At 42.2% G+C, this 14948-nt stretch overlaps 1 protein-coding gene across 8 annotated transcripts in view; it reads right to left on the reverse strand.

The window, feature by feature from the left end:
- The window catches only part of GGA2 (golgi associated, gamma adaptin ear containing, ARF binding protein 2), a 46737-nt gene extending 32310 nt beyond the window's left edge, over nucleotides 1-14427 (reverse strand). For 2 of the 8 annotated variants that reach the window (XR_012470684.1, XM_074196241.1), the window contains exon 1: nucleotides 585-12235. Coding sequence is in view for 7 of the 8 variants with exons in the window: in XM_074196241.1 (XP_074052342.1) it covers nucleotides 585-844 (260 nt within the window). In the remaining variant the exon portion in view is untranslated. The other 6 variants (XM_074196239.1, XM_074196237.1, XM_074196242.1 and 3 more) reach the window with 5 other exon arrangements.
- Between the last annotated feature and the right edge of the window lie 521 nt (nucleotides 14428-14948).

Genomic DNA, 14948 nt, shown 5'->3' on the forward strand with positions numbered 1-14948 from the left:
CTGTGACAGAGAAAGTGAGACTGACATTTTCAGAGAATCCAATTTGCCTTTAAAAATGTTTTTTAAAAATCCCTGTAAAAAATGCCTCTGTTGGGGCAGCTAGGTGGCACAGTAGATAAGAGACCCGGCCCTGGAGTCTGGAGGACCTCAGTTCAAATCCAGCCTCAACCACATAATTGCCTAGCTGTGTGACCTTGGGCAAGCCACTTAACCCCATTGCCTTAAATTAAAAAAAAAAATGCCACTGTGGGCTCCATGAGAGAGAGCTGAAAAGCATAGTTCATTTTATTCTTTTAAAGATGTAATCCCTTCTGAACACTAGCTCTTGCTCAACCCCCTTGCCTTCTCATATAACCTTAATGAAGATTCATATCCCTTCTCTTCTCTTTGCCTTCCACAACCCCTAGCCCTTGTCTCTGTCCCTCAACCCACAGGAAGGACATCCAACACATCCTAACAAAATATCTGACCCTTTAAATTTTAGGGTCCTTGTCTGGAGCATTAAAAATTTCTATGTGCCTATCTTAGTATCCATATGAAATTAAAAGAACCACCAAGGCAAGAATGAATACGATTACTCTTACCCATCAGGGTCACCATTCACCTGGTCGCAGAAACACTGAATACAAGACCAGTTCTCCTCAGGCATGCTTGGATCCGTGGCTTTATCTGTCAATAAAGAAAAGGGTAAGGGGAGGTAAAAAACAGAGAAAATAGCAACAATGACAGGACTGATGAAGTACAGACTCACACCTCTGGAGACAAATAGGCCTTCTGGGAAGTTATTAAGAGATAAATCATCTGACACGTGACACTGAGATTCAGAGACTAATTGATCAAGCATCAATGTTGTACATACTCATGCTAAGCTAAACCACTTTCATTTTTTGGCAGCAAAGTAGAGCCAAAAGTATCTTTTTTCTTCATACTTCAGGTAGGTTTCTAGTGTTTAGTGTGAGATATATACAATCTCCATCATCAAGGAAACACTGTGCCATCTATTTTTCTGCTTACAAGTCATTTCCCCCCTCAGATCTAAATTTCAGTTTTATTTTTTTTATGAACAAGATATGAGATATAAAGGACAGAGAGAGAGAGAGAGAGAGAGAGAGAGAGAGAGAGAGAGAGAGAGAGAGAGAGCAGGCTTCTCAGTCAGGAAGACTTAACCACTGAATTGACAGTGAACATAAAAGACAGTTAACTTTTAATGGCCTCAGTCAGGGGTTCTCCAAGTCTTGTCTGTGAGACCTTTTTAGGGAGTCCTTGAAGTCAAAACTATTTTCATAATGTATTAAGATATTTTAATTTTAAATACACTAAACATCAACAGATATAATCTATATAAACAAAAGCTCTCCATCAATAATTTAAGAATATAGAGGAGTGAGATTACTATCTGGAATGATATGGGGGAGTTCCTTATTCCAGTGAAATCATAGGTCTAATCCAATTTTTAAAAATGTTTTATATGTGTTTTATTTGTAGATCACAGTTACTTCTAGAAATATTGCTCTTTCTCCCAGTTCCTTAAAATGGAACCCTCTCTTGTAAGAAAAAAGTCAAAGTAGAACATCTTAAACCAATAGCTCTCTGAGTGAAGGAAGGGATATTTTGAGACAGGAAGATGTTGTACAATTATAATCAAAAGATATCCATAAAACATTGACTATTAGTCCCTAAAAAAGGGGGGAAAAAACAACTCAACTCCTGTAAACCATATTCTTCCCTATATATCATATTCTTTCCTAACAGTTCCCACCACCCTTTGTTCTCCAGGACCATATCAATTTTTTGACCAATTTGGAATGAAGTCCCAGATCCAGATGTGCAACAACAGACAAGTCAACTGCTTAGAAACCCAATTTTCTTAGAAGTAAAATGTAAAAATAATACTTGCATTGCCCAATTCAAAAGTATCCTAGAAAATCACCACAAATATGCTGTGGTTACCTGGAAAAGAATTTAATTGGGAAATTGAATTGAACCTCACCCTGTCAAACTAGCTCCTCTTCTCAATTGTCCTACCAATATTCTTCCACACTAGAAATGTCCAGCAGCAGCAGGACAAAGTCAAACACATAAATAATCTTTATTCTACTTTTAAATATGACTTTGGAGAAGTTATTTTACCTCTACAGGGCTCAAAATTCCTCATATGTAAAATGAAGAGATGGACTTGATGACCTAATGGCCTTTTCAAACCTTTATAATCTTGGTTTCCTCCCTCTTCATCCTTTCTGTCAAGGCTGTCATCCTGACAAATTACTTGTCACTTCTTCCTTCAAAATGTCTGTGTCACTTGGCTACGTTCCTCTTCCACTCAATTCCCACTCTCACTAAGCAATATCCAAGAAGATGTAGAAACCGAGAGAAAGCACAGTCACCTACCATATTAGCAACAAAATCTAGTTCAAATGAATATCCAGGCTGTGAACTGGTCCAAAATTATAGAAAGCAATTTGGAATCACAGTTAAGAAAGTAATCAAAAAGTCTCTTTACAGCACCCCCCCCCCATGGCAGGTCCAAAAACCAAGGAGGTCAAATTAAAAAAGGATGTCCCATATACACCAAAACATCCCTTGAAACACTTTTTGTGATATCAATAAGTTGGAAACTGTCATTCGGTGTAAGGCTAAATTGATTGTGGTACATAAATGTAATGAAAATATGCCTGTACATTCATAACAAACTATTGTTTCACATGAACGACTGTTAGAAAGGGACACCTATCCCATCATCTACTTGTAAATTTAATTCTTTGAACTCAAGTGTACTGCTTTACATTTAATACAATTAAATTTCCTCATAAGAGAAATAAACTATTGTCACAGTCCATCTGGCTTTTTTTTTTTGTTTAACTCTGCCAATCCACTGTTAACTATCCTTATCAGTTTCTTATTTTCTGCAAATCTGAGAAATATGACATCCAAGTCATTGCTAAAAATATTAAATAGATTGGACCAAAATTACCTGCCGCATTTCTTGAGATATCTTCCTCCAAGTAAATTCTGAACTAATGTATATTTCCCTATCTTGTCTCCAAGATGAGCATAAGAGACTTTATCAAATGTCTTGTTGAAATCCATATTATACTAATCATGTTTGTTCTTGAAGAAGACCATGACATCAGGAAGGTGATACCATGGCATGCACATGAACTGTATTTAAGTAAAGGAGTGCTGTGCTAAGTCACCAGCCTCACTTTTTCCTCCAGAGCCATCTGGGTTCAGTGGCCTGCTATGAATCAGGATGACTGGAGATGGCCCTGGATGTGAAGCAGTCAAGATTAAGTGACTTACCCAAGGTCATCCAGTGAGTAAGTATCAAGTGTTTGAGGTCACTTTTGAACTCAGATCCTCCTGACTCCAAGGTCAGTTCTCTCTACTTCTGTACCATCTAGCTGCCATTTCCTTAATGTACCTATCTATAACTATCAAAAAAAAGGAAATCATGCTTGTTCCATCAATGCAACAATCAGGGACAATTTTGGGCTGTCTACGATGGAGAATACCATCTGTATCCAGATAAAGAGCTGTGGAGTTTGAACAAAGTTCAAGGACTATTCCCTTTAATTTAGAAAAAAAAAGATATCTTATTATCTGATCTTGTTATCACGTATACTTTTTGTTTCTTCCTTAAGGATAATGATTTCTCCGTCATCACACTCAATTTGGATCAATGTACAACATGGAAACAAAGACTGAAAGATTGCTTTCCATGGAGGAGTGGGGGGAGGAAGTAAGATTGGGGAAAAATTGTAAAACTCAAATAAAATCTTTAATAATAAAAAAGGAAGTCAAATTAATTTGTCATGTCTTGTTTTTGAGAGCCCTTAGTGATAGCCAATTCCCTTTTACAAATTGTCACAATCCACTCTGTTCTAGTATTTTACTAGAAATCAAAAGCAGGTTCTCCCGCCTCTAATCTAAACTATCCTTTGAAAATAGAGGTTTTAGTAAGCTTGGAGTTCAGTATGAAGCAACATACTTTTTATTTCTTTTGGATCTTTGAAATTATACATTAGGGGCAGCTAGATGGTCCAGTGAATAGAGTACTGGCCTTGGAGTGAGGAGGGTGGGAGTCAAGACTCCAACCTCAGAAACTTGCTACTTACTAGCAGTGTGACATTGGGTAAGTAATTTCACCCTGATTGCCTTGAATCCAGAACCATCTCCAGTCATCCTGACTCTGTATCTGGCCTCTGGACCCAGCCAGCTCTGGAGGAGAAAGAGAGGCTGGTGACTTAACGCAGCATTCCCTCACTCCAATCCAATTGTGTGCTTGTCATAGCATCGCCTCACTGATATTGTGGGCTTCTTCAAAAATGAAGGACAAATATTATTATCAATAACAAACTATTGGAGCAGGGGACTTTTGGGGACAGAAATAATATTATGATTTTTGTGTTGGGAAGAAATCATGTAGATTTTTCTGTACTGCTAAAGTACTGTACTGTACTTTTCTGTTTTGGTGTGATGGGTGTCCACATGTCTGATCTAGGTCATACTTTAATGCAGGAATGCTTCTGGTGTCAATAGAAGCCAAGCATCCTCAGTGGGCAAAAAATGCTATCCTACATAAGAGGATAATACTTTCTAGATATTAGGCATTCCTTGAGTATGGACCCTGTGACACACCTATACCAGGTATTAGGCCACACCTTAAATGTAGCCCCTGCTCCACCTATAATAGTGTTCCTTTTCCTACTTGACTCCTGGCCAGGCTGCTTCCGGTTTCTTTCCTCCTTCCTTTCCATGTGATTCCAGCTCCATGCTGCTGGACCAATATGGTCTCAGCTCCATATAGTTAGTTGGATCTAAGCCCAGTCACTGGCTGTTTCCTTTCCCTTTTTTTCTTTCTAAACTTGACTATCCTCTTTGCTATTTTCTCAACTGTCTTTTTTGCTTATCCTTATTACCATCTTAGAAATCCATCCTTTTTAATCTGACTATTCTCTTTTGCTCCCTCAACTGTCTTTTTGCTTAACCTTATTACCTCTTTAGAAACTCACCCTCACTTTGTTAAAGTACCTAAACTTGATTTCCAAGTGACAATTCGCCCTCATTAGAGATCTTTAGTTTCCTGCCTTCACTTTAGCCTTTCTTTCCCCAGCTTCTGGTAATCATTCTATATTTTAAGTCCATACTGCAACTTAGTATCTTGCTTCTCCAAAAACACCAAACTTGTGAACTTTGTAGTAGCTTGTAAACTTTTGAGCAACCTGTGACTAGGAAGTCTAAGCCTTTCTTCCCTGAGTCAGAGTTCCATGATTTCCTTGTCCAAAGAACCACAGCTGTCCCTCTTCTAATGGCAACATTTAGAATATAAAGAATTCAGAGAAACATGGAAAGACATAGGAACTGATAATACAAAGTGAAAAAAAAAGCAAAACCAGTAATATTTTTAGCCAATGACTATAAAATTGTAAATAGAAATACCAATGTAAGTGGTATAATTGAAAGGACTAAGGGAAACCAAAATTAAAAAGAAAATTCACCTCCTTTCTTTGGTATATCTGTAAGACTCAGTTGGTATATTCATTTTGCTGAACTGTTATTTTTTTTTTTTTGTTACAGGGAATAGTACTATGGTTGGGAAGATAAGAGTAGGAAAAAGGGGAACATTTGTGAAAAATAACAATTTTCCAAAAATTAAATCTAGGGTAGAGTTAAAAAGAAAAAGAGAGGAGAAAAGTGTTGTGAAATATTTCATCAGGGCTATCATAAGACCTGTCCACACTACAATGAATATCTTTTCTTGGAATAAAAACAGTCATGTCTACCAAATACAGAGTCAAGTCAGCATAGTAGAAGAGAAGGATAGACAAAGAGGTTGAAAAAAAGTCTGGCTCTCTTTTAAGATTACAAAGACATTTAGAAAGTCTCTTTGATAATTTAGGATTCATTAAATGATAGGAGCTCTCTAGCATCTTATCAGCAAGACATTTACAAACTGGGTTGTTCTTCCCCTTTGGGACTGCTTTGATAATGAGAGTGTCTTATCTTACCTCTGCAGCTGCTTAAAATTATCCATTTTAACACTTATTTGATTAAGATCATCCATTGTGTGGATTCAATTAGTTTCCTTTTTTAAATTTTTGAATTTTTTTAGCTCCAAATTCTCTCCCTCTCCTACCCCTTCTCCACTCACTGAGAAGGCAAGAGATATGATACCTATTATAAACATGAAATCATTCAAAAACATGAATTGCACATCTAATTAGTTTTCAAAGAATGGTATTTTCTGGCCTAATCCACAAAATCTGAGTAGCTCCTATTTGGAGCTTGCAGTCACATCCTAGGATACCAACTACATCATCATGTACACCCAATATGGCACCTTTTCTCCCCACTACTATGGCAAATTCTCTCCTGTGTAGGTCTCTTTTCCTCCACAATCACCACCCTGGTATAAGTTTTCATCACCTTTTGCTGTACTATTACAATTGATTGCCTTTTCATTGATCTGTCTCAAATGACTCATTTCTTCTCCTTAATGAATAAACTCTAGTGGTTTCCCCAAATTCTGCCCCTCCATAATCTGACCTTTCATAGTTTCCAAGAAAACTAGTTTTCAAATGTCTTACTATTTATCCCTTTCTACATACTGTCATCACCCAGACACTTGCTTTTTTTTTTTTTTGCTGTCTTTTGTACTTTCCTAGGCTATGCTCTTCCTCCTCACCTCCCTCTCAGGTTTCCTTCAAACCTCAGCTCAAATTCCATCTACTATAAGAGGTATTTCTTCCTTGCCTTGATAGGCATATTAAATTATATGATTAAGATCATCCATTGTGTGGATTCAATTAGCTTTCTTTTTTGAATTTTTAATTTTTTTTTACATTTCCACTACTCCATATAGATCTAAGTTATATAAACACACTTGTGGGCCTTGGTCTCCCCCTCTTAGAATGTGAGTTCCCAGTTTTCTCCTTTCATATGCCCAGCAACAAGCACTAAATAAATGCTGGACAAGAAATATACACCCTCCAATTAGTCCTTGTAAAATCTTTCAACTTCAAGTTTTTGTTCAAGATTTAAGTTTGGCTACTCTTCCAAACCTCTTCCCTACCTCCTCCGGGTCAATCCAAATCCTATTCTGTTTGTTTGTTTTTTGCAAGACAATGGTGTTACGATTTGCCCAAGTGTCTGAGGCTGGATTTGAACTCAGGTCTTCCTGACTCCAGGCTGGTGCTCTGATCCAACCTGCTACCTAGTTCCCCCCATCCTTTCTTAAAAGTCTGTTTTAACCCACACCAATCCCCTGTGAAATCCTCCATGGTCTTTGAGATCAGTATAGGATTAAATGTTTTGTCCTCCTGGTACGAATACAAGATACCTGATAGTAAAGATCATGTCATATACTTTCACATTTTTCCTCAAAACAATAGGTTTTGGATTGAGCACTGGCCTTGGAGTCAGAAGGTTAGGAGTTCAAATCCAGCCTCAGACATTTATCACTTACTAGGTGTGTGATCTTGGGCAAGTCACTTCACCCTGATCATCCAGGGCCATCTCCAGCCATTCTGATTCAGATCTGGCCACTGGGTTCAGATGGCTCTGGAGGAAAAAGTGAGGCTGGTGACTTAGCACCCCTCACTCAAATCCAATTCACGAATTGTCATGGCATGAACTCCCTGATGTCATGGTCTTCTTTGAAAATGAAAGACAAACTATTATAATTATGGTAGAAAGGGCACTGCTCAGTTTGGAAGCAAACTGCTGTAATCCTGATAAACTGAAACTGGTTGATTCCTTGAGCTAGATCAGGAGTGCTTCACCAAAAAGTGTCTGCAGTAGGGCTTGGGGGGGGGGGGGCAGTGAGGAAGAAGAGGGGGCACTAGACTGCTTAAGGAGGGGTGAAACAACCCAGGTCAGATATGTTCAAAGTCAAGGTTTCCATGTAGGCTGTGGATGGCCATTGTGTACTTCCAGATTCAGTCTCACCTGTGCATGTGTGTGTGTTATGTATTTTCTTTTTCTGGACAGCTAGGTGACTGTGTATAGACAGTCAGGCCTGAAGCCCAACTCATCAGACACTGGCTGTATGACCCTGGTCAAATCACTTTGCCTTGTTTTGCCTCAGTTTCCTCATATATCAATAGAGGTGGAGAAGAAATGGCAAACCACTCCACAATCTTTGCCAAGTAAATGGGGTCACAAAGAGTGACAGAAGGAGAAATCAGTATACTTGGGTTCACATCTCAGCCCAGTTACCTATATAGCCTTGGGTAAATCTGTACAATGAGAGAAATGGATTAGGCAGCATCTTCTTTAATCCCTTCAATTCTAAGTCTTAAAATCCTCTAGCGATCATGAGAAACTAGAGTTAATGAATGTGGAGATGGCAAGGTCAGACTTGCTCTTTTGGAAAATCACTTTAGCTCCCAATAGCTATTGAAGGTTACAAATCCAATCTACCAAATGTACTCCCCAATATAATGATCCTTAAAATCAAATCACTCTGATTTTCCTCGATCGGCCAACAATACAACCCAGCCTAAACCCACATAATTTGGGCCCAGATTACCCAGTTAATGTAAACAGAAATTGTTTTAATTTGGGACAGAAACCCTAAAGGTCTTTCCCTCCCATATATTTTTTTTTTGAGTAGGTGAAAGAGGCCATTCTTTGCTTCATTTCTTACCTATCCTTTTTTTGTTTGTTTTGTTTATTTTTTTGAAGTTTTTGCAAAGCAAATGGAGTCAAGTGGCTTGCTCAAGGACACACAGATAGATAATTATTAAGTGTCCAAGTCTGGCTTTGAACTCAGGTACTCCTTGACTCCAGGGCTGGTGCTCTATCCACTTCACCACCTAGCGGCTCCCCCTTACCTATCCTTAATCTCTGAATGGGCCTGGAAAAGACCTTAGTTTAAAAAGACCAAGGTCTTCTTCCTCTGCAACCAGGGCCAACATCAGTCTTCTGAAATTATTGTAGTTCTTATATGTCCTTGCCACTGAACCCAGTTGTCTCTGAAGGAGAAAAGTGAGGCTAGTGACTTTGTAATACCCTACCTCACTTAAATCCAATCAATTAACATGCCAAGACTTCAACTCCCAGATGAAAATGTACTTTTTCTGAATCCACCCATCTGTCTAAGCAGTCAGTCCATTTTATCCACTGAATAGCACTGAAATGTAAAAAGGGGAAGGGAAAAGCACAAATAGCTAGAATGTGCAATGGAAAGAATGCTATATTTGAAATCAGAGGACGTGTGTTCAAACCCTATCACTTAAGATCATTTAGGCAAGTCACTTCCATTCTTCTACAGAGCCTAAGTTTCTTCATCTATAAAATGAAGAGTTTGGCAGTCAGCAAACATTTATTAAATACCTACCATATAGGTCAGGCATTGTATGAAGTCCTGGATATACATAAAGGGGAAAAAAATTTCCCTTTTCTCAAATAGCTTACAGTTTAAAGGGGCAGACATCAAGCAAGTAAGTATAAATAAATTAGGGGGAAATAGGATATAAATAAGGGAGACAAGGCACTAGAATTAAGAGATTGGAAAAGGCTGCCTGTGGAAGATGTGATCTTAGGAAAGGCCTAAAGAAGGAAGCCAGAGAACTCAGTTTGTCCTTCATTCTTTTTTTTTTTAGGTTTTTTCCAAGGCAAATGGGGTTAAGTGTCTTGCCCAAGGCCACACAGGTAATTGTTAAGTGTCTGAGGCCAGATTTGAACTCAGGTACTCCTGACTCCAGGGCCTGTGCTCTATCCACTGCACCACCTAGTTGCCCCTGTCCTTCATTCTTGAAAAAGACCTTGATGTCAGGTAAGGTAAAATTGTGACAAATACAAGAATTGGATTTGTCGGGGGGGGGGGGGGGGTCTGTAGCCTCACTTTCTCCTCCAGAACCATCTGGTCCAGTGGCCAAAAATGAATTAGGACCATTGGAGATGACCTTGGATGCAAGGCTATCAGGATTAAGTGACTTGCCTGAGATCTTATAGTTAGCAAGTGTCAAGTGTCCAAGGCCAGGGTTCTAATCACTGTACCACAAAGCTGCCCCCTTAATTAGGGTACACAACAAAAGGCCTTCTTTATCTTCTACTGATTTGATGAAAAGAGAAAGGGATATAGGGGATAGCCAGAGAAAATGCTAAGAGTCAAGAAAAAATGTCTTGTTCATAAAGAGGCAAAGGTCACTGGACCTGTCCGTTGAGGGGACAGGATTAAGAAAAGCTCTGAATGTCAAACAAAAGACTTTGTGTCAGAAGCTGGAAGCAATAGGAAGCCACAGGAATTTATTGAATAGAGGAACTAAGGTCCCTCCCAGCTCCAAAACTAGGAATCTGTGATCCTGGCTGTAGTGGATTTGGCACAAAAATGAAGTTTTAACCCAATACATCTGCTCAGTTAAAACTTGAAAAAGAAACAGAAAGACAAAATGATGTGGGACCCATGATGACAGTGGTCCCAAGAGTCTAGAACCAACAGTTAAAGGAAGCGGCACAGGAAGATACTTCCGTTTAAAAAGAAAAAAAACTGATAAATTCAGACCTGCAGGTGAAGAATATACCAAGCTTTAAAACCTTCAGCAAGGAAAGGGAATCCAAACTGAAAACCAAAACCATTGTTTGAAATAAAATTTTTTTGAAAAAGTAAAAGCTGTGCCTCACATCAAGTGAAGTTTATTACTGATTAAGATGGACTCCCCCATCCTTCTTTATTTTGTTTCTTTTGAATAAGGATAATCAATTATTCCAGGGTGAATCAAGCATTTAAATGGCCATAGAAATAAAAGAATTTTGGAGGCTTAAATAGCAAGTGGGGCTAGCCCCTATGCTTTACCTCCAGCTATTGATCTGATTTAGAATAGACACTAAGTGTCTGGCTCCATCTCCCTTGACCTTGGGAATCAACTCATCTACTGTAACAATCACTAACTGCTGCAGCAGAAGCAGCCTTTGTTGTCCCCCACCCCACCCAAAGTCCAATCTACTAGTAATTTCTGTCTGGAGCTGAGTTTTAGAAGTATGTGATCCAAATCAGACCCACCTCCATCCCTGCCTAATGACAGTCATCCTGCCAGGATAGTAACAGAGATGGATCTGATTAGTCCACAGCAGTCACCAAAAGGTTATATGAAACAATCCTGAGGCCTAACTAAGGGTCAGGCTAGGCAGAGCTACATGCAGAAACACAAGGGGTCCCTTGGAGGGGCAGTTTCCCTTCCTAAAGGTTCTCTCATCAGGATTTATGGCACTGAAACAATTACACTGCCAGGTTCACCAGATCTCTCAATCTGCCACAAAGACTCTTATTGTAGACAGGCAGCAGTGATCCAGGGTTGCTAAAAACTTCAACTCTTATTCCCAGGGATGGGTTAAAATGACAGGCCTGTTTGACTAGTTGGCACTTCTCCAGGCTTGAATTTAGTGCTAAAGAAGAAGCTTGTCTCAGTATCCAATAGCAAGAGTTTGATCACATAGCAAAGTCAAACCATTTCACTATGGCTCTCAGAGGGCAAGGAAGTTAATTTGATACAGATAGAGAAGGGTCCAAAAATAAACACTCCTCTGGGAGGAAAGAGCGAAGAGTCTTTCTGGAACATGGATCAGTCCACCCAACCATGGTACCAAAGAATCTATGAAAGAAGTAGTATGCATTCAATAACTGTGTCACACCAATATAAGACAGATAAAAAGTCACATCATCATTAAAAATGCAATATTCACTGAGTTAAGAAGACAAGAGTTGGAGCATCGAAGCAGGCCCTGGAGTCAGAAGGACCTGAGTCCAAATCTGACCTCAGACTCTTAATAATTATCTAGCTTGGACAAGTCACTTAACCCCATTGCCTTGCAAAAACAAAAACAAAAACAAACAAAAAAAAAGGCAAGGGTAATCTGGCCTCAGATATTTACTAGCTTGATCCTGGGGCAAGTCACTTCAAGTCTGTCTCAGTTTCCTCATCTGTAGATCGAGTGGGAGAAAGAAATATAGTTTTGCCAAGAAAACCTCAATGGGGTCACAAGGAGTCAGACATGACTGAACAAAGTATGTATGTACTGATCTTCATCCTCTAGACCAAGGGAATATTACTCAGAAGGAGGAGGATGTTACAAGGAGATTAAGGGATAAGAGGTACAAAATCCAAAATAATAGGCATTTAATTAATGCTTATTGGCTGCCTTGGGAAGTAATAGAGTAGACTTGTTATCCTTGATCCCACAAGGCAAAATTGAGACTATAGGTGGAAGTCAGAGAGAATAAATTATTTATAATTAGTGCTACACCTACATGAAATGTAGGTGTAGTTAAGGGAATGAGCTCTCCAGTTCAGTCACAGTAGATTGAAATATGGCTTCTGAGTCAATAGTCACTGGAAGGATGGTTCAGTCTGGCATCAGCTTTGAGATTCTGAAAAAGACACCACCTCTCAATGACCCAGGCACCTCCTTAAGATGTGAGGTTATATGAGAGACCTGTAATGGACAATATCATCCACATTGAGAGGGGGGAAACCCCCCCAAAAAAACCACAGAATCTGAATATTCCTAATTCCTGTCCCAAAATAACTAAAATGTAAATGTGTTGAACACAAATGTACATGTACAACTATTACCAGATTTTTTGCCACCAAGGGGAGGAAAGAGAGGGTAATAGAAAAAATGTAGTAACTTATAAATGGATGAATGCTGAATAAATAAGCTTTAAAAATATAAATATTGTTAATTTTTTTTATTTTTTGATGGGAGATAGCGGGGAGAGACTATGTCTTCTGATTTCAATCAGATGCCACTACTGATTAACACAGGCGCTCTGACTGGCTCCATTTCTCCATCCTTCTTAGCTTGTGGCTACCTAGGACTCTCAATATTGGCACTAAACTTAATGTGGACACCTGAATATCTTTAGCTTCAGTTGCAGCTCAAGTGATCTGTCTATCCCCAAAGCAGGGATGATTACAAGCATGAAAATAAAAAAATGATGTAGTCATTTGGAGATGACCCTATAAAATTCCTTTCTATTCTAGGATTCTATAAGTACCCAGATTACAAAATAGGTAGGTACCCATATTACAAAATTTTCTAATATTGAATCCAATGGGATTCAAACTGGGTTCAGATATGGAAAACTAAGAAGCCAGTATCTGATATCAAGCACACATCTAAGTCTTATCTAGTGGCTCCATAAGGTTGAATAGAGCAGCTCCTGTTTGCCTCCCTTGAAGGTGAGATTTGAAGGAAGGGGGGGAAGGGAGAGGAGGGCTCCTTAGGGCTGGTCCTACAGAAAGCAGACAGACAGCCCAAGATTACCGAGGGTCACAGGATCAGCTAGCACAACTTCTGAGTTCTGGGATATGGTGCCTGAGAGAAGAGCAACCAAGGAATAATCAGAGTTTGGCCTGCTTGCTGATCCCAGAAATAACTGTATACCATCTCTGGGCTCAGGCTTTCATCACTCCTGATTTACTTTGTTTTAAAGGCAATAAGAAGTAAGCCTGAGAGGTATTTTACCAATCCTAAAAGTGTTGAAAAGTAATTGCTACGGGACAGAGGTGACATTTAACTTTTACAATGTAAAAGGAAGAGCTTTAAAATATATGGTTAAGAATCAGGAAGTCAATACCCCAGCGCTAGATCTGCTACCCAATAGGTTTGTGACCTTGGGCAAGGGGAGTTGGGGGCAGGGTTGAATTGAACCGTAACAGAGAATTGCAGAATCACAAGAAGCCTCAGTGGCCTCGGTCCAACATGTGCCTTATATAAAGTCCCCTCTTCCCCCAGTGGAAAGTCATGTTTGAAGACAGTCTTTTCCAGGTATTTGAGTACCAGGAGGTTCAAGGGCCTAATTGTTCCTCAAGTTGGAAACTCCGGAGATAGCCTGCCCTTCCCGTGGTCCACACGCCCTTGGCTCCCTAGGTGGATATCCCTGATTCCAAACCCCACAGCCAGGAGTTCTAGCCCCCACGGTTCTCCTCTGGGTCAGCACCAAAGCCTCAGCGGGTCCACCCCAAGCCCAGGAAGCGGCTGGGGGGGTGCGGAGAAGGATGGGCAATGACGGGGCGCTGCTGCGAGGGGTCGGGCGTACACGAGCCGGCGTCCCGCATCCTCGCGCCCGCATCTGGCCCCACCCCCGCCCAGGCTCAACGCTCCAGCGCCAAACCCCGGGCCGCGGGGGCCTCCTGGGCCGGGCCCGGCAGGCTCCGGCACCGCGGCGTCCCCGGGACGCCCGAAGTGGAGCGGGGCGGCGCCTCCCGGCCCGGGGAGCCCCCACCCCGGGCCCGGCCCGAGCCGCTCCCGGGGGCAGCAGCCCCGCGTGGGGACCCGGCACCTCGGAAGCGCCCGGGCGGGCCCCGCGCGCTACTCACTGAGCCACAGCTCCAGCGCCGCCACCCCCCGGGGCCCCGGCGCCGCCGCCATCTCGCCGCGCTCCCCGGCTCCGTCAGGTGTCGGCGCCGCAGTCCCAGCGTTTTAAGGAACTTGGTGACGCGGCAGTGCCGGGGCGGGCGGCGCGTGACGGGTCCTGGCCCGGGACACGTGAGCCCCCCCCCCCCCGGGCCGGGAATCCCCTCCTCCTCCTCCCTCCCTCCCCCCAGGGCCAGGCCCCTCCGCGGGGGCCCGGAGGCCCGCAAAACCCCGGGGAGCTGCGTCGGGGCCTGCGGCGCCCCCGCGTGGCGGCTGTCCCAGAAGCCGGAGCCCGGCGGCCCGCCCGCTCCCGTAGGAGTGGCGCTGCACACTGCGGGCCCGAATGCAGAGCGCGGGGGCCGCCAATGCGGCGGGCGCGGGCCCGGGCCCGGGGGGCCCGACTCTGCTCCAAGTCTGCGCCCGCTGCAGCGGCGAGGAAGGCGGGAGCCGGGGGGCCGGGGCCAGGGGCAGCCGGGGGGGGCCGGGGCCGGGGGGAGCCTGGGGGGCCCGGGCCCGGGGACCCGACTCTGCTCCAAGTCTGCGCCCGCTGCAGCGGCGAGGAAGGCGGGAGCCGGGGGGGGGCGGGG

This window comes from Macrotis lagotis, chromosome 8 (assembly GCF_037893015.1).
Source record: "Macrotis lagotis isolate mMagLag1 chromosome 8, bilby.v1.9.chrom.fasta, whole genome shotgun sequence".
In the NCBI taxonomy this organism is placed as follows: domain Eukaryota; kingdom Metazoa; phylum Chordata; class Mammalia; order Peramelemorphia; family Peramelidae; genus Macrotis; species Macrotis lagotis.